The sequence below is a fragment of the Anopheles nili genome, chromosome 2 (genome assembly GCF_943737925.1).
Source record: "Anopheles nili chromosome 2, idAnoNiliSN_F5_01, whole genome shotgun sequence".
Classification (NCBI taxonomy): domain Eukaryota; kingdom Metazoa; phylum Arthropoda; class Insecta; order Diptera; family Culicidae; genus Anopheles; species Anopheles nili.
Genome location: NC_071291.1, coordinates 52,782,533 through 52,809,221, shown reverse-complemented (window position 1 = coordinate 52,809,221; position 26,689 = coordinate 52,782,533). Strand labels below are relative to the sequence as shown.

Below are 26,689 nucleotides of genomic sequence, written 5' to 3'. Positions count from 1 at the left end.
CGTTCAGCGAAATCTATGAAACATTCTTTCTAAGGTGATTCAAAGAATACGATATCTTTTTTCACTCGAATATCTTCCGAGGCTAGAGGCTCATCAACCGAGAGGAAGTTCTTTGTTCCGATTGTCCTTCAACCCCCCCACTGGATATCCCTAATTCTAGCGATATCTGGCTGATCATCGTCCTTCTTCTAAGGACCCAACCTGACCCTGCCGACGAACGGAGCAGGTAGGAAAATTATTCAGATTTCAGCCCTTCCCGCCCTGATAGGGCTTCACACCTTCTGTCGTGCCTGATCCTTCTCCTGTTGTTCGATTATCCTTTCCTTTTTCGAGCGAAAGAAAAAAAAAAGGTCAACCAGCCGTACCATTCCAAATATGGCCTCGGAAACATGACACACATCACAACGCAGCCTCCTCGCTCGATTCGGTGTCTATCAAAGGTATGGCCGGCTGGAGATTTTACCTGCCAGGCTTTTCTTCTCTCACGTGGTGCGCAGATGTCTCCCGAATTGCCCCAGACATGTGCGAGCGCCTCCTTCGGGGACCATTCATCTGTTTTTATTTTCCTACCAGTGGCTCATTCGAAGGACCGGTAGCCTATATACCAACGACTGTGCTGCTGCTCTCTGTTTCGCATTCTCGTGCTGTTTCGCGTTCCTTGTTAATTGCAAGGATTGATGGCCGGATAACATGCTACCTACTTTACGTTTTTAAAAGGCCAAAACGCAAGCTCTTCTACGAAGTTCTCTCTCTCCCTGGAGGGAACACTCGACCGGCACGCTGTGTCCTAGAATTATTTCTTCCCATCTGTCCTGCGCCCCCATGGTGTCCGGTCCGTACGCATTCGAAATCCGAAAGCCCTTCACATCACTTACGCTCGATCAGGTTGACCTTTCAGCTGCTGCTGCTGCTGCTGCTGCCGCTGCTACTCGAGCGCAAGCTACTTCTACGAAGTGTCTGGGCAGGGGCAAAAAAACGCATGAATCCATGGACCATGCGTTGGAAGAGGAGAGAGAAAAAAAAGGAACAACAATCTAGCCCCCAACGGACGGGTAAACGTGTGTACGTAAAGAAAGGGAAAACATACAACGCATCGTCCCTGAGGACTACTCCTGGAAGCAGCCATACTACGACGTGTGCACGTCAGCAAGCGAACGTTCAGACCTCGTAGGGGCGTTTCTTCGAAAAGATCCCAACCAGCGACCGTGGCAGCGTAAAACGGAACCATCGAGAAAAGAAGTTTGCTTTTTCGGGACCTTGCACCATATCCTGCCACACACCGGTTCGGCATTAAGAACGTCCATTGTTGCGGCTAAGTGAGCTGGAAGCTGGGTGAGTTCCTTTCACGGAATTCACGGTCTGCTGCAAGAGAGGCACACACATACAAAGGCGAACAAAGGAAGCGACGTGATCCACCGGAACAGTCTCGCAACACGACGTTGCTCCTTTAGCGCGATTGACGGGAAAGAATAACAAATTCGTTAAGGAAACCGCGTTCATCTCGTTAAGGTGCGCTTCGAGGAGGCCATCGTGGGGTCGCGATAAGGAATTATGCAGATCCTTCGGGTGTCAGCGGCTAGAGGGTGTATACTCACAGACGCATCACGCCACCATTGTGCGAAAAGCTGACCGTAAAATTGGGACTCTTCGTCAGCATTATTCTGACCCGCTAGGCGACAACGACAACGACGATTAATAGATGCGCAAACGGCAGGATGCTCCCAATCAGTGATTCTTGGTTACGCAAACACAAACCGCGCCCTCATTGATGTGGTTGGTGGCTTCTCAGCCGAACATGGGCCAACATAACTGATGTCTCAATGGTTCTCTGGTGCTGTACCTGGGGGTTTCAGGAAATATCCAATTTGTGGTGCGGCGGGATGTGAAGCATTCCACACTGTTTGATTGCCGCATCAAAATTTGTCTCTCAAAACCCACCATCCGGTACCTTCTAAATCCCGTGCTTCTTCGCTAGGGGATTTCGTTAACGATGAGCTTAGAATTGGTGCGAAGATTGGGCTCACAAGAAATGACGTTTCGTCAGGCGGGAAATTGCTGGTTTTATTCCGGTTATGAAGGCTTGAAAGCCGTGTTTGTAAACTATCTACTTTGTTTGCTCAATGGGCTAACCTTACATGATAAAAACAAACACTGTGGATGCATATTTATCCAGTTGTATGTTCCTGTGTTGATACACTTTTGACTCTCGTTACACAACCACACCAGACTGTTCATAACAAGCATTTGCTCTTCCTTCATGCGTTGGTAGTTACCTTAGCACATTTTGAAAAGAAGAGATGAACCACTGATGGCTAAAAGAAAGCCCTTATTGCGTAAGTAGACTCCCTAACTGCAAGGGCACCTATTAAGCCCCAGCAGCATCCCAATTTATTCGTTCTGCAAGACTGTTGTCTAATACGAGCTTACTTTCATCGTGGCTCTATCTCTCCTCCTCAGCATCCTCACTCCCCCGAAAAAAAACCCTGATAAAAGAAGTGGTTTCATTTTCACAAACGAAATTACACCAACACCTCTCGCAGCCAGTGGGTCTCTCTTTTTGCCGTTTTTAGGGCGCGAAATGTTACGCCTTGGCGTTTTGTCGAACGCACACGTCACGTCATGCATCACGCTCGCATAAATCATTCCCACATCCACCCCCACGTGCACACACACGCACATTCGTCCATTTTCTATTGCTATTCTTTTTCCCATCCTGACTCGATTATCTCACACATTTCGCCGAAGAGCTTTCAAAGTTGGTTTCACTTTTCCTCCTGCGCTCGGTGGAGGCTCAATTTGTCATGCCTTAAGGTTTCCTCTCACATCCGCCTACAATTTTCCGGCTTCTCTCCCCTCCCCACTCCACAGCCACAAGAGGTTTGGCAACAACTACGTGGGCGCAATTTATTTGCTAAATAGAGTTAACCTTTTTTTTGTCTTGAGCCCTCTTTCTCTCTCTCGCTCTCCACGAAGCGGCCGGAACCTTCTCCTTTCCTTACGCAAACCAGACTCGTGCAAGGAGCGTGTCAATTACGTGGAAAAGGAGACGCGACACGCGATAGCGAGATAAGAAAATATGCGACATGTCCGGAGGCGAGACACGAGCCAGCTCATCGTCTCGTCGTCTTGTGTGTCTCAACACACACAAACACACGGTGAGTGGGGTATTTCCGTCTCCGGTGCGTTTCCACCGTACCTAAAACCCTAATCAAATCAGGGCACCAACGAAACGCCTCTTCCCTCCCCCACAAAACCACCGGCCATTTATCATTCCACATCCGACAAATGTTCTGTCGTCACATCCGCCCATCCTCTGTCTCGTTGCTCTTTGTAGATCCGCAGAGTTTGTACGAGTGTCGCATACCTGATATTGCACACGAGAAATCACTTTATGGTTCCACGGTTCAAACACACACACACACACACACACGGGAGAATGACGGGTGTTCATTCATGCTTTGATGGGGGGCCTTCTTCCGGCTCACGAACCACAAGCGGAAGAGTCAATCGTTATCACATTCGGGGTTTGACTCACGCCGTTATCATTCACCGCACTCGCACCGTGGCGAAGGGCTGACATAATAAACAAAAATATCGACTTTCGGGTCGGGGCGATGTAAAAGTAGATAATTAATAAAAAAAAAATGCAAAACAACGCGACGTGAAATAAGAACCCTGGCTGCACCGAAAATTGGGCTCCAAAGCGCCATTAGCAAATGATGGAGAACACGATATTTTCCTTCTGCTCTCTAACACCGTCTACAATTAGTTCCAGACCATCCAGAGGCTTGTTAATTGGTAAGGAGCGGCCGTCCATCACCATAATGAAGCCATCAAACGTTCCCGTGGTTCGTTACGCAATCAAACCACACCACCGAGAGTCATTTGATGGATGGCGATGTTTCGCGGTGTAGCGGAAAGGATGCTTCCGGTCGCATTTGTCAACGAGTTCGAACTATCGATCGATTGAGGGACTTTCCCGTCAAGCGCCACCACACGCAGAGGTCACGTGAAAGCCACTGAAAATGAAGGAATAAAAAAAACAGCACGCACCACTCCTCGGTTTGACGTAATTTCCGGGAACTGTCGCACTAAACTGCTGGTCCGGGTGAGTGAGTGAGAGAGAGAGAGAGAGGCTCACAACACGCACGTTCTCTGTCTGACTGATGGATCGATTGTCCAAAATCACATGATCACACGGTGATGGACGTGTGCTGGCGTGAATCAGACGCACACAATGGCCCGTTCCAGCACCAAAATGTCGTTAGTAAAGGGGTGTTTTTTTCCTGAGTCAGGTCAAACAATGATAGAAAAGGAAGGGGAACTGCCACGGCGGCATCACAGCGTGCGATCTTTTGCAATGCGAATTTTGCAGCATAATGATGAGACAACACGATACCGTCATTCAGATTACACGTGAGTAGAAAATAGGGAGCGAACAAAACAAACGACACTGCCCTTTTCAAACCCCTGAAGACACTTAATCGTCCGATGGCTTCCTTGTGCGGATATTTTTCTTCCACCTCGCAAGCAGAAGGAAAAACGAAGCAGCTAAACGTAACTCTCAAACCCACCGAAAGGAAGCACCTAAGGGCGATGGTGACGAGCCTTTCCGTCGTCAGATCACCCCATCGTTTCCTGTTACATGCAAAAAGAGAGAGAGAGAGAGAAGCCAGTGGGACTAGAAAATGGAATGGATCCCCCCCGGTGGAGAGGATCGTTAACAAATGAGCCCCAACAAGCGTGGTGGCATCAGATTGCCCAACGCGACTGTTGCATCTGCAGGAAGTTGGCCACAAAACCGCACACTACACTTCCGGTCCATTCATTGGTAGGGCGCTTTTTTGTTTTGTTTTGTTTTTTTCATCCACTTGCTCCACTTCATCTCCCTTGCGTTTTTGTTTTTGCATTTTAATTTTCGGCAAACGATGGCTGCTGCCATTTCGCTCTTTCCGAATAATGAATCTGTTTCCCAGGGTAGCGAATGAACGCGGTTGTGCCTTTTCGCGTCCACCCAACGGATGTGAGTAGATTAACTTTATCGAATGTTTTATTGGTTTCTAATGCAATTAAAAGTCAAGAGAGTGCCTCATACGAGCGTCGCAAAATTCCAGCCCTATGGCGCGACGTGTGATGACTCACTCTTAGCTTGAATTCGATAGCGTAGAAGCCATCGAAACGCTAACCCAAAGGTTGAAATCCACAAAACAACAACATGATAGCGTTGAAGCCGGGGTTTGCAAGAAAGCGACTATCTGTGGCATTGGCGAACTTCCCTTCAGGGGGAAGCCAAACAAAATTATCCGCAAAAAAAACACAACCAAACAACAGCCGCCGCTACACTTGATACACCGATTGATGTATCGAAAAGGATCAATCGGTGTTTATTTGTGCGCGTTTTCGAGTGAAGGAAAATGGATACGTGAAGGGCACCGATTACGGGCGGGGATTTGTTCGCTAAACCGAGAACATGATCCTCGAAATGAAGGGGGCAAAATTCATGGAAAATGTACCTTTACCAATTTCGCGCTTAAAAAAAGGACGGTCGTCTAAAACATGCAAAAAACGAGGTATGATAAAACGAGAAAGTGTTAGCTAATTGTCGGGAAAATAAACCATCTATTCAGCCGGCCCACGAACCGGAGAAAGACGCGATAAAAATGTGCATTAAATCGCTCGACCGGCATGGATAAGAAAGTGCTTTCCACCGTTGCCGGGAAAGCGTTTTGCACCAGCTCGAAACGGAACACAACGAACCGGAAAAAAGGCAAGCGGTGAGGCTCATTTTCCCTTCCGATGGTGTCCAAAGCCAGAGGCTATGCACCATTATCTAACACACGCTGTGCGAAGGCGAGTAAAATCGCGGAAGTTGCAATGCCCGCTTCATTGGGATTGATTCGAGGGTATGGCTTTCAAATCGAATGAAAGCTTTTTCCTCTACCCGTTGAAGGCGAAATGTGCAATTAAGAAAGCGAGGCCAAGGGGGTGGGAGGTTGGTGGCAAAAAAAACGGGAATGTGGGGTTGGAAAAATCGATGTACAGACGCAAACACAGCTGCATCCATCTGTGCCCATCACAGATACTGTTTTTCTTCGACATGATCGCGCGTGCATGTGTTTGAGCGAAATAGCAAGCATGCAATCCCAAAGCAAGCGAGTTTCGATTGAGAAAACATGTTTTCTCCTTAATCACCATCCCCGATCCGATTCACACGACGAAGATAATGCTATCGGATGGAGGGAGAAGTGTTTGGGAGGAGGGGGGCGAGTAAACCACCCCACCCCACCCCCTTCCACTCCTTATCCCTACCCCTCCCAAGAGACCTACGCAAGGAAGTGCGCAACGTGGATCGTTACGTCACCGTCATTCATCGTTGCGAGCGACTCCCCAGGGCCGGGCCATGGCCAACTGTGAATGAATTTTTCTTCTCAAGCGCATCGCAACACACCACCACACCACAGCCGTAAATAGATGCATGTGTGCAACGATCAGATGCATTGGAAAGGGGATGCAAATATTATTTTGCCCAGCACCATCGTGTGTGTGTGTGTGACGTGTTGGGGTGGGGGGGGGGTTGGTTAAAAACGGTGGACGGAAAAACGAAAAACACCACCACAAGATGGCGACGAAGCCGACAAAAACGGCCGCTGCATCTGCGTTAAATTAACCCAGGCGCTACCAGCTCGTGCGCTTCTCGTTCGTGTGGTTTAGTTTGATTTGTTGCAAATACCCGCCGACCCACGGACCATTGTCTCGGTTGCACCGGAAGTTGGTTGCGGCGGCGAGTAAAAATAGATTCGCAAATACCTCACGCGAAACCCACCGGCCCTTGGAAAGGAGGGTTGATGAAGCAAAAGACGAAGAGGAAAAGATCTCTAAAATCGTTAGCAACGCGGGCGAAACAAACAGCTGCAAAATTCGCACACAGCACAATAAAAGCTGTTGACAATTTTGAGTTTGATTGAACGAGACATCAGGCGCCATTTTTGGAATGACCGAATGAATAGAAGCAACAACAAAAAATGGGCTCGATGCCAAGGCCGGGGGACACGTATGTGAGTGTCTTTTTTCCGCGATGTTGTTTGCGAGAGTTTGCAAAAGCTAAGCATCGAAATTCCGGTGTATATTGTGGCAACAACATGTTTTGCTCCGACCCAAACCACCCTCCGGCCAATTGCGCATATAATTTAGAGCAATTTTGTTTTTGCTTTTGAACGCCCGTGTTACCCAATGTAATGATTATTATTTTTCCTACCGGCATGTTTTTTCCCCATCAGCTCCTTCAATACTGCACACGTTTGTTTGTGGTTAGTGTTTTTCAAACTACCTGCAATGACGGCTGTTTACTGTGCTACAATCATGTTTGACGAATTTGTTCGTTCTTTATTTTTTGTCATTTGGCCCCAATTAAAAACCAATTGCAATTTGCATCACCATTCAACGCCGGTGACGTCTCTTTTTTGGATTCAACCAACTCTTCTCTTTTCGTGTCATTTATCGACCTGCCTGTGGCATTGGGTTTGAACAAAACGTTGAAAAATGTAAGCTATGGCTCTAATTGCGAGGTAATGGACTTTGCAGTTCTCACATCGCAGTAGGCTATTATTTTTCTCATCCCAAAAAAAGACGAAAGAGACACCCCATGAGACTCACCTTCTTCTTTTCGCTCAACACCGCTGAAGATGGAAGTATTTCACCAACAATTTCGTCACCGAAACTCGCTATTTGCAAACGCTCACTTTGCTTTATTTGAAGTGCCGATTTGTTTGTTTTCTCTTGCCTTCTTGTCGATGCCTTTGATCTGGCGATCTATTTGCTCTCATTCACAAATGCACTCGCGCACAACCACACAACATACCGTACAGAGGACCTGCAAGGCGATTCCTTCCCTCCCGACCAACACCGGCTGATAATTGTGCACTGACGCGAATGCGGCCCACGTTCGGGCGCAAAAATAATGTAAATATTTTACAATTTCACTTCCGCCGACGAGTTTTGAGGTCAGGGTGTTTGGGTTTTTTTTCTCCTCTTGCTTATTTTGCTTCTTTCTCTTCTCCGTGAAGCCCACTTTTCACTTGGCTAATATTGAGCTCCGTACACACACACACCCACCATACCCTCGATTTGATTTCGTTTTGTCTCACTCACGACCGATTCAATCTGCTTGCACCGAAACACACTGCACACAACGGCACTGCACTCTCTTGTCAGGTTTGTTTGCTTACTTTTTCGGTTGCTGTGGAAGATAGTGAACGGGCGGTTTTTAGCAGGTTAATTGCATACATTACCAGGCTGCCGTGTGTTTGTTTTTATTTTTTCTTCACTTTTCTTCGTCTTGATTCTACCACCCAGATTTAAGCTCAGCAAAACGGCGCGCGTGCGATAACGAGCGAGTTTTGATTCTTCAGCGGGAGAGAATTGAAAGCAAACAAAACAAACAACAAATAACAAATCCTCCCCGCCCCATGGCCTTGCTTTGCAAGAACTCGACCCCGAAACCTACGCCGCAGGTTTCGATGAATGATTTCGATGGGATGGTGATAACGGTGGGGACCGAAGCGAATCAAATTCATTCATGAAACACGACCCAAAACGGTGAGGCGTAAAACTTGATAGCTAATGTCGTCCGCCCGTTGGCGACCTATTCCACTGGACGGCCAAGGTGTGAATCGAACGACGAAGAGGCTCTGCCAACCAGCCTATGTGAGATTGCTGCAATGCACTAATGCAGACGTGAAATCTCAAGCAGCAAAAAGGAGGGAGATGAACCATAGCACAGATCCCCCACCACACTACACATCCGTGGAACAACGGAGCAGAGCTTCGAGGTGAAATGTCGCAATTTTACAACGCTCTGCTTGCAGCTGCGTGTATTCACCAGTAAAGTAGAACGACACAGGCACAGGTGCTGCGTTTTCCTTGGAATTTGGCCCCGAAAAAAATCGATTTCTCCAAGGAAGTGGTTCCCGCGACAGAATGCGTAGTGGGACACTTTTACACGCGCACAAAAACACACGCAGCCAGCGCAGCAGCCATCGTGGGGCTGTTATTGAGACGGATATTTCGCCACGGAAGCAACTTTTACCACTTTCAATTCGATTTGCACCGTCGCGTAACAAATAGCAGCCTGCGTACTTTCCGTCAATCCGCCATTTTTGTTTTAACGCGAATGCCTTGACAACGTTGACAGCAAATGTGTGCTTGAAATCCCAGGAGAATTTATTGACGTTTTGTTAGTCGAATAACAAACACTGTCTAGTGTTATCCGACGTTAGAACAGCCTGTCTGTATGATGGTAAAGTATAGATATTACAAACGAATAAAATACATAAGACCGAGGTAATAAAACGATACTATAGCTTTATACGTATTACACATTAAAACAATCTACCAAGATTTCAGATCTCAGCTCACATTAAGCTGTCAAAGCACAGCACAATGGTTGGTAAATGAAGCTGTAGGACAATTTCATACAGCTCAATACTATTCCTTATTAAACATTCCGACTGATGCATCAACATCATCACTCCATCTCATTTCGGATCTCCCACTTGTTCACTATTCACGTGGACGGCCTAAAAGAACTTTATATTCTAACTAAACGAACAGTTTAATAGACCCTGGGGAATCTGACACAACTGATGCTTTCCATTGTAACTGTTCTTTATTTCCAACGTCATGTAAAATTAATTCGGAAGTATTGATTCAGATTTTCTGAAATAAAATATTCATTATGTGTTATTTGTTATTTATTTAAGAACGACCTGTCCGTATTTAGATAAAAAAAATTCATTAGTATAGAAAGCAAATAACTAATGATGTATTACGCAAATATATGGACTGCAGTATATTGAAAAAATATATGTAAGTTTTGTGTCAATACAGTGTTTCTGTCCCCTGATTTTCATCAATCTGACAATTCACCCTAAAAAGCCATAAAGGGGTGTTTATAGCAAAGCCATAAAGTGAGAGAGCAGCATTGTGGAGAGAGAAAACTGTTTTTAGGGCTCTCCCGTAGGGGTTCGTTTTCTTATACTTTATTTTGCTCGAACCTGTTTTTCACCCGTATGGCGTGATGTTGTTGTTATTGTCGGATTCTCTCCCTCACACCGAGCTGACGTGCGTGGCTATGAGGGCGACAGCGCTTGTTGTTATTTACCTTCGTATCGAATGTTGTTGACGACATCGCGAAGTCTTTAAGTACGGGCGAGCGCGGCTTAGAAAATTAGTCACTCTAAGCAGACTCACCCATTAACTACAGCAAACCGTGAAGCAGCGGGCAGCTCACTCGTAGTGTGGCCGAGCCCCCAGATAAAAGTGAATAGACTCTTACTCAAGTGAAGCTGCTCGTGCATTGAACTAGACATTGCGAACACGCAACAGTGCGGAAAGATTGTGAGGACATTTGAACAAAACGTGTTCAGTGACTAGCGCGTGTTGAAGCAGAGAAAAAGTGCCTTCACCACTACCTAAACCCTACGAACGAACTGGGGTTGCTTAATTTAGTTCGATTGAGCTCGTTCGTGATTGTGCAACGAGCGCGTTTTTGACGCGGGAAGGAAGCATCTGCTCGGACGTTGAGAGTGAAAAACGTACAAAACAAATACCTAAATATCATAGCATAGTCGGCCGAGAGACACGCAAACGAGTGAACGAAGTTTTCCTACATATCCAGTAGGCGGCGACTGGGTGCAATTTTATGCGACGTTAAAATACAAAAAAAAGTGTAAAAAAATTGTGAACAGAACAGTAGTGCCTAAATTAACGTACAAATTCGAACGTGCTCGAACCATGCAAATCGAGTACAAAAGGTACACTAAATTGTTTTCCGGATGCGGCGTTGCATCGCTGTAAGTATAACTCACGAATTTAGCTCTTGTTTTGCGCAGCAAAGACACACCCCCTTGAGTACAAATCACGCCACCCCGGTTGGCCTTGAGCATTCGGCGGCGCGGCGCCACCACATTGGAATGCTGCGTAGTAAAGTTAGAGTTTTCTAACCTCACAGCCAACCCGTTGGTGTGACGCAGGTGGTGTGTCCTCTGCTGATTTAATCCTCGCCGTTGTTGTTTACGAGCGCGCTCTCATCGCTGGTTTATTTTTAGGCTGGGAGTGTTGAGCTATGAAGCATATCGGACGTACGCAGCCTTTTCCTCGCTGATCGACACACGTGTTCTCGACATCGACCGGAAGCGCCCGGATTACATCTACATTAAGCACCACATTTACCAGCAGTCCTTGCGCGAGCGCGCGCTTGACGCAGAAAATCAGCACCGATTGTTGAACATCATCGTGCAGCCATTCGAAAAGTGGTGGAAAGCGCTCAAACATTCCGTCGCCTGGCGGTTGCTGAGAATCGCTCAGCAGGGAGACCAGGCCGACCGGTTGAAAGCGATCCGCCAGCTCGCACAGATCGATCATTTGAAAGGTATGCATATATTTCGGCATCTTTTCGAATCGACACCAAATAATTGATGTTTGATCTTTCCTCCAGATTGGGACTTCCAGCATTTGGCTCAGCTATGCGACCACCGGACGGCAATCTCGCTAGCTCGTTCCAACTGCGACACCCGTTGGTTCCTGCCACCCCGTCAGTATGGTGTAGAGAAGCAAATGCGCGAAGTACTGGTGGAAATGAAATCACTCCTAGAACTGCTGTCCCCACACAAATGCGCCGAGTACGCACTCGAGCAAACGTTCGGCAGTTCCGGTCACATCCGGGAACCGGATGGTGATGAGGTTACGTACCAGATTAATCCATCCCGCTTCGAGTATGACCAACTGAAGCAAGCTCTCAGCGCTCTTGTGCACCTCACCGGGCTGGTTGGAGCCGAAGGCAAACAACACTGTCGGCGAATTGTTGACTCGGGCGGATTGTTGGCCCTGCTTGAAGCGGAGAAGCTGTTCCACGATGATATCGATATGAAGCTGCTCATCAGCCGCTTGGTTGCGAATCTGTCCTCTTGCGAAGGGCTTAGCTACGAGTTCTATGCAAGTGGTTGGGTTGGCATCCTGGCACGATGGAGGCGAGACGTTGACATGCGCATGCAGGTTACGGCGGATCTCACACTTGAAAACCTCGACCAGGACGATCCTAACGGTTTCCGATATGCATCAAAGATCTATCCCCTGCACCCACGTGGCCGACAGCACGCAAAACCTGCCGTCGATGTTGTATTCGTCCACGGACTCTTAGGTGAGTGGGAATACTACCGTCTTCGGATAGTGAATCATCAAAACTAACTTTGTTTCTTTTGGTTCTCCTCTCAAATAGGTGGAGTATTCGTCACGTGGCGTCAGAAGGATCTTAAACCCCAAGCTGCCAGTCTGCTAGGTAAGAAACATAAAGCCGTTCATTTGGTGTCCACTTCGCCTTCCTCCTCCTCTGACATTGCACTGCAACAACAACTCACCGGTTCACCAACGCCATCGCCATCGACGAATACGAACGCGGACCAGGGACGAAACGGTACCGCTGGTTCGTCCAGATGGTACCACAGCTGGTCCGCAAAAAAGTCCTCCTTCGAGGAGGAGGACTCTGAGAAAGCCGAAGGTAAGCGTAAGCGAAATGTGCTACGCTCTTCCTTTTATTTATCGCTCCTTCCTAAAACCATGTGTGTTTGTGTTATCGCACCTGCATCAGTTTTCTCTGTTACATGATCATTATACCAACAAAAAATTCCTCTTGCAGTTGGCTCTCATCAATGTTCGAAAGCACCTTCAAAAAGCTTCCTTTGAGGTTGTTGTCAAAACTCGCTGATACAAACCGAAAAATCGTCCATTTACGATTTATTTGTTTATTCCCACAACCCACCGAAAGTACGGTCGAGCTCCCTTTTCCGCTTAGAGTTTCGCAGTTACATTTACCATTTTGGCTTAAAACAAAAGGACATTATTTTAATGAATTGCTTCTATATCTCCTTTACTATTAGCGGGTATTGCACCGTACAAAGATGAACTGCTCACGTTCCAGGAATCGACCACAGCAGCCCCCCGGGATTCGTCGATAAGTGATACGAAAACCAAAGAGCTGATAGAAGCACTGCAAGAAGAAGAAACGTTGGGTTCTGATTGGACCGTCGTCTATCCGGATGTGCCGCTGGCGGCCGATGAAGACACACGATCGGGAAAGCAGACCGCCACAGCCGATGGCGCTATCAGCGTATCCGGGGACAGTTGGTTAGAGGAACCGCTCGATTCCGGCCCGCGATCATTCTGCTGGCCGATGGAGTGGCTACCGAAGGACTTCCCAAGCATTCGCGTACTCGGATTGGACTACGAATCGTCCCTTTCGCAATGGTCCGCAACTGGATGTCCGTGCGAGAAGTACGATGGAAAGCTACAAAAGCGAGCTGCCGAGTTTCTGGAAAAACTAGCCATGTCCGATGTGGGCCAGGATCGTCCTATCATCTGGGTAGGTCACTCGATGGGAGGCCTACTGATCAAGAGCATCATGGTACAGGCACTCGAAAGCCCGAACCCGAAAGTGCGCCGGTTGGCGGAGAATTCCCGCGTCGTCATGTTCCTCGGTACGCCCCACCGGGGCAGTGGAGTGGCCAAACTAAAGCAGCACACGTCCGCCCTTGTCTGGCCTTCGGTGGAGGTCCAGGAGCTAGAAGAAAATTCCTCCCAGCTGTTGCATCTTAACAAAACGTTCCTCCGGACGCTAGATGTGTTGGGTCCGCGCAAACCGAAAGTCATCACCCTGTGCGAAGGCAAAGCCACAGTCCTGACTTCGTTCAAGTTGGCCATCCATGTCGTCCCAGAAAGCTCGGCTCGAATCGATGCAGGCGACTTCTATCTGACTAGCGAGGACCATCTGAATCTCAGCAAACCCATGTGCCGACAGTCGTTCCTTTACCAACGGCTCGTGGGCGCCATTAACGACGCAATTCACAATGGAGGAGCACCAGTGGAAACAGTGCCCAACACCAAGGCAGCCACAACCTCAGCACACCAGCACATTTACCATGGTACAAAGAAGAGCAGCTCCTCATCGTCGTCTGCCTTCTCTGGTTTTTACACGCAGCTCAAGCAGTTTGAACAGCTGATGCATATTTTGATCTAACTTCACTCTCAAACAGGGAGAGAGAATGGATAAGATACTGCAAAGGATAAAGTAACCACACTCAAATGATTGACAATGGCATTGCATTTTTTCGATGTAATGAAGTGATCTTGTTCTAAGTAATTTAATGGCTCGCTTACAGGGCAACAAGAAGGCTTGTTAGAGTTAAACTATTTATTTTTTTAAACACACTTTACGGAATTGTTATGAAGCTTTACGAATGGATTTACACCGTGCAAGTATTTAGTAATAAAATGATCGGAAAATATCAATGAATTATAAATTTGAATTGCCTTTTATCACTGTTAAGCTACCATTCGAAAATAGGCAGCAGAAATACTTACATTAATCCTCGCAACACCATTCATCAGTAGCAATTCACAGTAGCAATTTCGGATAGCATTCGAAATGATCGACTCCAAAATACTCGAGCATATCGTTTTAGCGATCGCGGTTTTAGGTTACCAACGATCAAAATATATTTTGCGAGTAGCACGTGACGTTCTCTAACGAAACGCGCCAACCCACAGCGACACAAAATCTACGTATATTCGGTAGTCGCATAACAGTAGTACTTAAACGGTTATCACAAAGTAGTATCTGTCGCACGTTTGTTCCTGCACGAGGTAGCTTTGCTACCTTCACTTATTCCCTGTGGATCCAAATCCAATCTAGCTCTACTCATCACTGTATGTATGTATGTATACTCATCACTGCAAGGCTGCCTCAAACGGCCACCCAAAACAACTGGATGCTCTCCCTAGACCTGTATGCTCCGTTTTGGTAACGGTGTACGCTAACAGTTAAAACATGTATTAACAAAAGAAAAACACAAAAAACAAATCCTAATAACAAAAACCGCCATTCCTAACCATACGGGAGGTAATCAAAGAAATCTCATAATGTAAGCTATTGCTCCTCGGCGTCCTGGCGCTTTGGTGGAACTTCGGTGGACCGGAACGAGGACTTAATATTCATCCTTATGGTATACAAAACTAACTGGCGCTCTACCGATTTCTCTCCAGCGCGTTATACGCTACCTAGCTACGTTTCTATCTAGTTTAGAACAAAACGGAGTAAGGTGGAAACATATTTTAAAACAAATATTGAGCTTCCTTTCTTTCCTAAGGACATTCCTGCTTCGTGCCATCGGTAGCTCGGTTGCGTTGCCCCACCTGTTACCGTATCCGTATCACCCGTCTCATCTTTGGCTTCAGCTCACGCGGTTGATCATCTTGACCAGCTCGGTGTAAAGAAGGCAGCTGCGGCTGCGAGGTTTGCATATCTCCCGATGATCCAGATGTACTCCACACACCTCACCGATACCGGGATCTGCAATGGATGGGAAATCTTAGGGATTAGTACGAGGATGTCGTCAGGGCAAGATCTGGTCAGGACTCACCAGCAGAATCGATCCCGACTATGCGCAGGTACAGCACGGACATAAGCGTGAGCGCGGTTTCGACGAAACTGAACACGTCTATCTTCAGCTGGCCACTGTGGTACAGGGCCACGAAGCGACTGTGTAGCTCGAGAATACTGGAACAATCTGAAACGACACGATCGAACGTGGGTGAGTTAGTAACACTTCGAATGCCTACCCCCGGAAAAGGACCCCGTTTTCACGTACTTTTCTGTATTTCCAGCAACTCCACCGACTGGCGCAGCAGCGGCAAATTGAAGTCTGCCAGGGGCGATCCCCGGTGAGGCACGGAATAGAAGAAGGTACCCCGGGAAGAACGCCACAACGGTTCCGCTGCAGGCCGGCCGCTTTCCCACGCATCCACCAGGATCTGCTTGATGAAGATGCCACCCTTTGAGTGGCCAACCCAAACGATCGGATGTCCCCGGCCAACGCCTTTGGCGATTAGCAGATCACTCATCTCGCGGGCACGATCTACTAGGTTTGATCTGTCAAAGAAAAGCATGGTTTATTGTGAGTGTGGTTGAGTTCTTGAGTCGCGCAGACAAGGATGCTTACCGGTTCCTCTTGGTGATCCAGACTGGCCGCCAAAGGTACGGATCGGTGGTGTAGTTAACCGCAATCACACGCACGCCAGGACAATCCAGCGGTAGCCAATCACCCGGCCAACACGGTGACCAGTTTGCGTCCTTTGTCGGTCTCGGGAGTTTACGCTTTCCACCCGTAGTCATCGGTGTGCCGTCTTCGATCGCACCCTGAGTGTCCCGTGCATCATCCACCTTCCTACCTGCACCTTCCTCCTCGATCCGCAACCGGAAGGTGGGAAAACTGTACTCAACATCATCCGCAAAGTGCACTTCATCCGGTTCGCCACATTGATACGTAAAACGCCGGTGAGCGAACTCGTAAGACGTAGATCGTGACTCATCGAACGTTTCCGGCCAATCGGTGCCGTGCAAGCTTACTCCCGGTTCTGGTTCCGGTTCCGAGGTCATGTCAAACTTTGCCCGTTTCGAGACGTGTGGTGGTGCGAACAGATTCGCACGGGAATGTCGCTGACGTTTCGGTGGCCGTAATGGAGGCTTTGGAGGCCGCTCGAAGTTCACCAGCCGGCCTTCGCTGTTCCAAAGCCCTTGTTTCCAGGTGTTAACAAGGGAACCGTGTAGTCCGTGGATAAGCACGATGTCAGCGCGGATCGGTTGGCCTGGTGGAGGTTCTGCAAGCACCACCAAATCGACGCACTTCTCCGCTAGAGGGCGCGGCACACGCAGACTTGTGAGTGAGTTCGACACCACGCCCGCTTCGGTGATCGGTTTTGGGGACGGCGTCGATGAGTCTTTACGAAATTTGATCACACGCAGCAGAGGATCGATCCGGTGTGCCACTAGAACGAGGAGCAGAATCCAGGTGAGACAGTGTGACACCTGCTGGCAACCGAATGCGTCCAACGAGGCCGCGCCATCTTTCACGCCCGCGAGCGAAACCGTCAACGTCGCGAACATAACCGTAGCACCCCCGGTTTGGTGGTTGGAACGCGAATGAGAACCGGTTCCTGTTCTGGGCGACGGCGAAGGTCTGCGAATCCAATTCGGACGCCGACCGGAATCCCGCTAATTGGATTAGAAAATTATTTTTATCCCTAAACGTATTGATTCGAGCCTGACGCTACGCAATCGGTGCTGGAAAATGGCAACACTAAGGCCGGATGATGACGCCGGTTTATCGAACGGACGCTGCAGGACGAGCAAGCCAGCTTTTCGCGTTTTTTTACATAAACTACACGGCGACCGAGGTGGCGAGACCACAAAGAACGGTGTGGGACTGAGTGTAAGCATTGTCGCTTCGATTGTAAAGTTTGATAAGATAGCGACCGCCTGCAGGTACGTTGGAGTGTTTTTCGTCAAGACATACCGTTTGTTTATGTTTGGTCTTCGTTGCACGGGGAAAACCCACAATGCTAGCATCACAGTCTTTGTATGCTGAAGTTTCTGCCATCTCGTAATGTATCGTTACGAAACGGTGCGAATTTGCTTGGAAAAAGCAAGCGTATGTTTCGTTGTTCGAGCTGAGCCGTTTATTACCTCAGAAAGACACGGTCGCCTGATTTTTGCAGTGTAAATTACGTGTTCTAATGACATTCAATACCTTTTGCAGTCGTTATCTACTGTCCTGGTTTCGGGACTAATAAGGCCCGCGTTGCAGAAGACAATAATGCTCGATTGCGTGTTGTCGGGTATTGCGCAAGGCGCAAAAATCGACCAAGTTCAAGGAGAAAACGGTCCTTCGCCGATCGGTAAAATCTGCACTAAGTTGCAAAACGAAACTAGAATCCCGGAACCACCATACCGCGGTGGCATAATCTTGTTTACTTCGCCAAAAGTGCTTACTTCCCATTCGCGTGTGGCATCTTCCGTGTGGTGGGAACGAACAACAAAAAAAGGCCCATAAATAGCGGCCATGCTTTTTTGTTATTGACGACGGGTTGATGACATGGTGGTCAGAAATACTTCACGGACATGCAAAAGTTCGAACGTCACAACAAGCTTTCGATATTCATGAGCCTCGTGAGTGTTTGCCCTCGCGGGAAAACCCTGCACACACGTGGTACAGGCCAACGGACGCTGCCCGTTGGGAGGTTTTCCGTTTATTTTCGTCCCCTCGGTCACATTTCCGTACGAATGACCCGAAATAAGCCGCTAACTGTCAAGTGTGGCCAATCACCACTTTACTATCCCTTTCATCGGGAAGAAAGTGTTGTGGCCTATGAGTCGATGGTTTGAAATATTTCCGCACATGTGTTGCCAACTGACCAGCCCCCAGCCCCATGCTCTTGCCGGTACCTACCTTGCACGGACGACAGGCTCAACGAGACGGTATTGGCCGCGACGGCGAACAGCGTTGTCAGGAGACCGTGGCTTTCACGCACCTTCCGGAGCAGTGCCAACACGCTTAAACCCCGGAGTCCTTTCCAGCCACGTGCTACGCCGTGCGTAAGCGGAAGCATCAACCGAATCAGGACTCCCAGCGCCACGCGGACACGGTTGTTGGGGGTGCTAAAAATAGAAGCAAAACGTACCTGTTAGCATTGCGTGTTTTAAAAGACTCGAAAGGTGCTAAAATTGTAACCTTTGCTTTTTCTAACTGCTAAACACGTGCACGAGGAGGAATTCACAGTAAATCCATCCCTAACTACTTCCTAGATCAACCTGCTAGCTACGTCATCACGGGGCGATTTGTTCCCGTTAATTCTTGTGAAAATAACAAATGACTTGATAAAGCTCCCCGTAAATTGTTGCTAAGCGGCCCAAAACGGTCCCGATAACCGTTTTCGCCCATGTGTCGTTCTCATGGCGATCGTTTTATGCGATACATTTCATTATCAGGGTCATTTTGTTATCAGGTTAATCCAGGGTTAACACTTCGCACTGATTCCCTGTCAGTTTCGGGTTATATCACCATCTTCGTGGGAAGCAAAACCCTTCCTCGCTGAGCGCTGTGCGTGCAGGCTTCCTTTTTTCTTTTGCCAAACAACGAAGGAAATTATTATCAGCCATAATTGATTCAACAAAGAATGCCATGTTTGCTCGATGAGCTGTTCGCTGTGTGTTTTACATGCTGTCACTCAGCAAACAGCATTCTTTTTTTTACCCTAGCGGTTGAGATAACGCCTCTCTATCATGGCCTGGTTGGAGTGGAGCTCTTGAAAACCCCGGAAACGGATACACCTGCACTTGCAGGCTCGATTGCAAACATACTTACTCCACAACGACGGCCACCTCGCTCGGTTTCGCCACCAGCTGCATCTGGTAGTCGGATTCCTTCACCATCAGCTGCTCGACGGTATCCGCCGTGATGGCGTTGGTGCAAAATCGCACCGTTACTTTGCTGTCGTTGAAGCAACCCCCATCGTCGCCATTACGGTCAATCGCGTTGCAATTGGTGTCCAGCGATGCCGACGACCACAAGCTCACGCCGTCCATCGTCGTGCCGGTGGCGTGAATCTGACGCTCGTTGTCGACCGTGTTGTTGGCCGCAAACAGACAACAACCAACCGGCACGCCACGTGCCCCTGTACCCGAATCCATGTGACGGAGGTCTGCGAAACGCGCGTCTCGTGAAATTGCTCAAGGCAAAAGGCACCTTGTGAGAGAGAAAAAAAAACACTCCGAAAATGGGTTCACCAATTTACGCCACTTGAAAGCCACCGGCCGGTTGTCGTTTTACGGGTGCATCGGATGCGTTCATCGAGGATCTTCTTTCGCAAAATGGCACGAAAAATTCACGCAACAACTCTTGCGGTTTCTTTTTTCTCCAAAAAAGGTGCAACACGTCCCCGGAAAAACAATCGTGCCGGGTCGTGGCCACGTTTAACTCTTGATTGGTGCTGATTGATCTGCAATGAATAGAAAGCAAATGAAAAATCCGTTAGTAGTTGTTTAACACATGCCCACGCTAGGGTCAATTGGCAAGCCACCCTCGCCGCGACTAATTCGCTCCAAGCAACAGCCCTCGGTTGGTGGTTGGAAGAAAAAAATGGCGATCTTCTCCGCTGCTTCATCCCGTGTGCGATCACGTGTTTCCGTCTTGGCTGCATTCCGGGCTGTGATCGCGACGCGTGATAACTCAGAAAAGGCTCGCTCGGATGTGGGTTAATGCATCGCGCACTATCAAGCGTCTCCGTCTCAAGTTTGTTTGCATGTTACGACGATGGTGAGCGATTAACGCTCTCGGAATAAGCGATTACGTTACATCCACCCTCACTGGGGAAGCGTGCCTTCTCGTGGGGTTGGGGTGGCGTTGAATGAAATTTGCATCCCCCAGCTAACGAACGGCGGAAAGGTGCTAAAATAGCACGCGATCGATCGCTCCAACTTTGCATCAAGTCTCCACAATTGGATAGTTAAATATGTGAGGTAAATTTTGTTCATCGCGTAGGGATCACGATAAGCATTAGCGAGCTGTTTTAAGTAATTAATTTATCGTCAAGCTTCAAGGAGAAAAGTTCGCAAGAAGGATCGACCGACGAGACACACCATCAGCTTTGTTTGGCTGATAAACGACATCGGTCAGTTTCGTTCCAGCTGGTTAATCATCATCAGCAGGTCACCTTGCGCCAGCTGCGCTCAATTAACGTCGCCGCGACAAAGCGACCCGGGTGCGGATAAAGCCACCAAACAAACTACCGAACACGCGGTACATTAGCAGGCGCTTTAGTTCCGCTTGTAACCACCGCAAGCCCACCTCGATAAAGGCCGGAATCGTGAAACTACGGGCCCGAGTACCGGCTACCGGTTTGTTCGATTTAATAACAAGCGCGCGCTTTTTTTTTGCGCGCGCGTTATCGATTGCAGCGAGTTTCCTTCATAGCGCTTTAAAGCTCCATGCAGCGATATCCCCAACCAATGGGGTTGAAAAAAAATAAAACGAGTGGCATCTTCATTTCGGTTGAGGTGGGGATGGTTTCATTGTTGGAAAAAATAAAACCATGCCGCGTCATTTTTGACAGCCGTTCGACCCCGCGCAAGGGTATTGAAACGACGACCTTCGACCGCGTGGTGTTTCAACGTGAAGAGGTTACCAAGCGATGCCAGCTCGAACGTTCGCGATCGATTGCAATATCGATCGAGGAAACGGACCGTTGCTTCAGTTGGGTGCACTTTACTCAGCTGGTGGTACAGGTGCCCCCGGGGGCTTTTGAGTTTCACTCCATTGCACGAAGGAAAAAGGAAACTGCACGTGTGTAAGGTCAATTTCTACATCCATTTCTGTGCCATTTGTTGGTCGGCTGGAAAAGAGGAACTCGCTTTGAAACAGATGCTTTCCATTGCTCCAAGCTCATTAGGGGTATGCGTGTAATTTTAATCAAAAAGAATTCGTTACCCACGCATTAATGCCACTTTATCCAAGTGTAAAGCATGCTTATCAGCAACGAGCCAGGCTTACAGGACGATAGGTTGGTGCGTTAGTTTACAGAACTAAATACCCCAAGATAGCGCACGCCGCGGCTCAAAGGGCACTGGGGGGTTGTTTTTGTGTCGTATTTTGTGTTTGTTCCCCAACCAACCAACCCACCGGGAAATGGTTGGCAGATCTGAATGCTTGCTGCTTCCAAGAATCGCTGATGATATCATTGTTATTGATTCATCGTCGGGACGTTATCACCAAAGACGGCGTACGCCAAACGACGGCAAGTTGAGTGCCGAACGTCTTATCAAAGCATTCCCAGCCACCATGAGAGCTAGTAAACCTAAAACAAACGGTCTCAAGTGTCCACTGATATCACGTCAATGCTGGTGTCCGTCCCAACTGACCCGTAACGTGTAATCTGGAGGGCTTCTCGGGTCGTGTGACGCCTGCGATCACGTTCCGGAACCGGTCCCTCTAGATGCCGCGGTTAGTTACGGAAACTTGAAACAATCGCGCACCCGACGACGCCAGTTGTCGCATATTTGCATAAACTAACCCGCCCGTGGTTGAGAATTCGTGGTTGATTCTCCACCGGGAAGAGATTTGTCACGCGGTTCTGAGGCGCGCGCGCACGCGTCCCAATGGAGATCGCATTAGCATATGTGTGAATAAATAATTCCAACACAGTAAATCGACAATCGGCCACCGTTGGGGAGAGAAAACGACACTCAACATGGAGGTCGGTAAGGAGCGATGGCTTCCGTTCGAGTGCTGTTCGAAAAGCTCATCGATATTCGATTCGAAACACGACTCGTTTTGGTTTGCAACAAATAAAAACGATAGCCAGATTGCAGGAGCTAATCATTGCTTTACGTGCGCGTAATTGACGGTACGAATGAGCCAGCAAGACGGCGACCAAATGATGCGTTAGCGATCCTTTTAGCTTCCCTGAGAATGAGTCGAATGGCCGGCTGGAAGTAATGACGGGTTGCAGCGTCGATGCATGCACCTTCCCGTGATGCAGTTAATGATGGGTTTCGCGCGAAAAAAAAACAGGCTTATGCTGCCTTTGCATTGGTGTGCTGATAGATGAGAAAGTCGCAAAAATATGACAAGCTCTACATTCAGCAGGAAATGCACAATCAAACCCGTTTGTTAATCGGTTAATGAGTGTGTGCACTTTTTCCGTTCATTTTCCGACTGACCGCACCGTATCCTAAGCCCCCCAAAAACGTCGTGTCATCTATCGCTCGGTATCTCCGGGCGTTTCGGTGGGGCAATTAAGCGACTCCGTTCCAGCGGCTAATTAACGACGCCAATTGAATGATAATAAGATAGGCTCAGGCCGAAGTACGTGCGCCTAGCGATGACGCAAGCCACACGAAGAGGCCGGTCTAGATTTTGCAACCATATTCTGCCTGTACCAGATGTGAGATTTCGTGTGCTGCAGCTTATCTGTCAGTTAAAAAAAACCTCGTGCTCGCCAAGAACGTGGTTCGCGATGACCCACTATGGCCTCCGGTCTGATAAAGAAAGGCTGACACTGGCGACCTGGCTGGTGGTGATAAGGCGCACGGAAGAGCTCGAGGTTCCGGCGAGTTCATTGAGAGAATGGTTGCTGAGGAAAAAAAAATCAAAAGAAAACTGTCCATGACATAGCTTTCACTTGTTCCATCATTTGTCAACTGTCGCGCTTGTTGCAAAGGAAAGTGACGCGATTGGAAAGGAAATGAGTGCCTTAGGAAAATGGACAAGGTTCACTGACCTCTCTCGCCGGTACTACAGGTACACGAGGAGAGGGTTAGGATGCCCATGCACCTTAATCAGACCTCCACCTGGTAGACAGGACGTCGACCGGCGACACTTTCTCGGTGGCGGTGTTGCACAAAGCTGAGCATTACACGCCGTCGGTGTTGGGCTTATCAGCAAAACGGACGCGATAGGATGCCAGCTAGCTTAAACGTGTCCACGGCATCAAGTCAAACGACACCAAGCGAGAGAGAGAGAGAGAGAATGAAAAAAAAGCCCCTCCAAACCCATTTTTCATTCGGTTGAATGATTATCTCTCGCACAAACGGACACGAAAGCGAACGAAAAACGCTGAGGGTTCGCGACCCAGAAAGCGGAGCAACGGGTTTGTTTGTGGCGCAAAACGCGCAACGATCGTGGCCGGGAAGAAGCGCAAGGATCGGCCAACCTGTCCTAGGAAACTATACTGGCAGAGAACTGCCACGGTTTTAATTATAGCCATCGTGAGTAGTTTCGCGCCGAGTGCTGGTAGTTGTCACCGACCGTTGAGATCATTTCGACGAGCCGGAAGGGACCGACCAGAAGGCAAAAGGTGGTGCTTTAACCTGATTTAGGTTAAGACAAGCAAGAAAAAACGAGCAGCATCTTCTCTTTCTTATCGCTCAGCGCGAATTCTGTGCTGTTTAGGTGGCAACTGCGCGACTCGTTGGGGTTATGTAAGTGGAATAATTCGCCTTGCGAAAAGTAGCTCCTTTTTGAAGACAAAAAAAAACATAATAATAAGAGGAATAAGACCCTGATCGTCCATTCTCCTTGCGCTATGTCCTCAGATAAAGCAGGACACACACACACACGCGGGCGTACACACACCCACAACGATGATCGATGGGATTCAAAACGCTCGCAACGATCCATGATCGAGCGGGCGAGTGAATTATGTACCGAGGGTAGAGGATGACGATGTTGGTTTGTATTGTGGGGGGGGGGGGGGGGGGGTTGGTGGCGTAAAAATAACCGGCATCAGCCGTCGGCCGTAATTGTTCACCTTGAAGAATCTCTGGCACGAGTTGTCCAATCACACGAGCACCCGCGCTCGGTTGCCTCTCAAAAACGGCCCGCGATGATTTCGGGCTACGTACGCAATTCCGCGCGCATAGAAGGGGGTTGAAACCCCGCGCTAAGGGGTTGTTTAGCCGACGGGGGTGGCAGAGTTGGTCGTTGAGTGTGTCGCCAGCGGCTAATCCTTCTCTCAAGTTGAATCTACGCGTACAAATACACGCGTGCCCACGCAACGGCGCTGGGGGAATGTTGTGCCTTTTTCGCGTGTATTTTTATGTTGCAAATTTCGTTCGCCTTCACTCGTATGTGTCTTGCGGATTTACTCGCTGTTTGATTATTTTTTGTTTTTCGTTCGCTTCAGTTCACTATTTTAAAAAAGAAAACTCGCGTGCCGAATTTTTCCCAACTCAAACAACATGACACTCACACTAGCGCACGTTTTTCAACGGACACCATGCGCCTCCTGCGAGGTTTTTATACGCCAGCACGCAACCACACGCGAATGCCTGCGAGTCTATCACCAAAGAGCGAAATATTTGTCCCTCACACCGGGAACTGCCGAAGGGTCTTCACTCCCTTCAGCGCTACAGCTGTTTTGGTCACACACACGCTACGCAATTACGCATCGCGCTCGCTCGCGTTTCGCGCGACGTTCACGCAACGACCACGTGTTGTGGCTGAATCCGGCGCCGTGTCGCGTTCTTTGTTTCCGTTGGCCGTTTAGATATATGGGCTCAAAATGTTTCTACCGCTCATCGAGGTGTTTGCAAGATGACGCTCTCTAGCCCCCGTTCCGTTCAAATGGGAACGCTGTTCAAGGCCACACACTGCTCGAAGGGGAACGCGAACGATCGGGCAGCAAGATGGACACCGACCGAACCAACCGAGTTTGTCCCAGCGTCGACAAACCGATAACAACGATGTCGTTCACTGATCGAGAAACACTCACCTCGCCCCACACCGAAAAGGACACAAACACAAAAAGGCCACACGATGATGGGCAGCCCAATCTAACGCCCGCGGTTAGCGTAAGCGGCGCGAGAAGATCCACGGACGAAGGGCGCACGTCTTGGGCGGCCGCTCGACGCTCACGCGCTCGAGGCGAAGCGAAACAATCGAATGTGGACGCGTACGCGTCGCGGCTCGAGCGAATGCGGCCCCAACGAGGGTGTTGCACCAATACTGCTAGCCGGTGGACCGCGGAAACAACAGATACCAACGTCAAGGGCGTCTATACGCAGCGCCCGATGGGGTTGTGGGGTTATGAAATGGAAAATTTCGCGTGAAATTTAACCAGCCCTACGCAACGTATGAAAACAGATAGATTCGGACCTCATTTTAGAGCATATATATCGAGCATATAAGTGCTTGACTTACTCTAGGGATGATGTGAATTTTTGAAAGTTTACCTCCCCGACAGCAAAAAAGTTTTCCGAGGGTGCAACTGGCCCTTTTATCCGAGAAAAAGGCGTTTGACACCCTTGCTCGAAGGTTCATTAACGACCGATTGTAACATTTCAACATGAACGGAATTTATACGACACCACAGGCGGATGCATCGCTGCAAGTGTGCAGTCTTCTGTTCCTGTTCTCGGCTCGAATGTATGTGACAAGAACGCGACTTTCAAAAGCATTGTTGTTTTATCACCACAGCCCATCTTGGGTGCGAGGAAAACGCTCGCCTTGCTTCAATCTATTCCGGTACCAGGACGACCGGCGATAAGAGACGGTACGATTTATTACAATCACATTTCACGCGCACGCACACAACCGTTGGTGAGACATTTCGGGACGCATACTCATTTCGTTGCTGCTGTTGCTCGTATGCAGATATTCGGCGGGGTGACGTTAGGATGCGCCATTCTGCACCGTTAGGGTTGGTCAGGGCACGAGAGCAATAACCGCTTTCAACTTCGCGAAACGAGCGATTCGTAAACAACGCACACCCATTGCGCCACACGTGAGCAGTGGAAATAGTGCGCAAAACCTATCCTTTCGCTTATACGTTCGAGGTGACGTTTGCGCAGTGGTTGGCTGTGTGGAAATGCTTCCCGATGCTGCTAAAGGGATGAGTTTTCTTGCGTTAGGGGTTGTTGGTAAATTTGCGCCGTAAGTTATGCAGCACGTGCGACGCAGCGAACAAGCCAGCGCTTCTCAAGTAGTTTGAACGTATTATAAATCCACTTTACCTTCACTTAAAATATCAAACGTGTTGTTGGAGTATTGTTAGGAAACATAAACCATTTTTTTTTAGTTTTTTTTTCTCATGTCCCATTGACACATTTATTACATGCTGCCTTGACCTTGAATCAGGCCCCTAAGTCAGAATAAAAAGTATAACATTCCATCATGTCAATACAGGTACTTTTCAAAAGCGTTTCATTCACGTGCTGTAGATGTGTTTTGTTTTATCAAGTATTTGATGCTAAGTGCACCGTACCTCTTCCCAAGCTACCCCTTAATACTGCTTTTAATACTCCTAC

At 48.5% G+C, this 26,689-nt stretch overlaps 2 protein-coding genes across 2 annotated transcripts; one reads left to right on the top strand and one right to left on the bottom strand.

Moving 5' to 3' along the window:
* The first annotated feature begins 10,791 nt into the window (after window positions 1–10,791).
* LOC128730977 (protein SERAC1) lies at window positions 10,792–14,342 on the top strand. Its single transcript, XM_053824072.1, has 5 exons — window positions 10,792–10,850; window positions 11,106–11,428; window positions 11,495–12,196; window positions 12,275–12,553; window positions 12,933–14,342. Exons 1-5 carry the CDS (start codon window positions 10,792–10,794, stop codon window positions 14,066–14,068), a joined length of 2,499 nt encoding a protein of 832 aa, XP_053680047.1. The 3' UTR covers window positions 14,069–14,342.
* A 260-nt stretch (window positions 14,343–14,602) lies between these two features.
* Window positions 14,603–19,576, bottom strand: LOC128725897 (uncharacterized). The gene is made up of 6 exons (XM_053819674.1): window positions 19,251–19,576; window positions 18,336–18,544; window positions 16,050–16,875; window positions 15,699–15,979; window positions 15,471–15,617; window positions 14,603–15,400 (listed from the first exon to the last, which is right to left on the bottom strand). Exons 1-6 carry the CDS (start codon window positions 19,574–19,576, stop codon window positions 15,282–15,284), a joined length of 1,908 nt encoding a protein of 635 aa, XP_053675649.1. The 3' UTR covers window positions 14,603–15,281.
* Window positions 19,577–26,689: the final 7,113 nt, after the last annotated feature.

What these genes read in the sequence shown, in the direction of transcription:
- LOC128730977 (XM_053824072.1), top strand. Translation starts at nt 10,792, where the DNA reads ATGCAAATCGAGTACAAAAGGTACACTAAATTGTTTTCCGGATGCGGC. An exon ending in GGATGCGGCGTTGCATCGCT is followed by an intron (nt 10,851 to 11,105) that starts GTAAGTATAACT and finishes GTTTATTTTTAG; the next exon opens with GCTGGGAGTGTTGAGCTATG. An exon ending in GGACTCTGAGAAAGCCGAAG is followed by an intron (nt 12,554 to 12,932) that starts GTAAGCGTAAGC and finishes CTTTACTATTAG; the next exon opens with CGGGTATTGCACCGTACAAA.
- LOC128725897 (XM_053819674.1), bottom strand. Translation starts at nt 19,576, where the DNA reads ATGGATTCGGGTACAGGGGCACGTGGCGTGCCGGTTGGTTGTTGTCTG. An exon ending in GAGGTGGCCGTCGTTGTGGA is followed by an intron (nt 18,545 to 19,250) that starts GTAAGTATGTTT and finishes TTCTATTTTTAG; the next exon opens with CACCCCCAACAACCGTGTCC. An exon ending in AGTCGGGATCGATTCTGCTG is followed by an intron (nt 15,401 to 15,470) that starts GTGAGTCCTGAC and finishes CATCCATTGCAG; the next exon opens with ATCCCGGTATCGGTGAGGTG.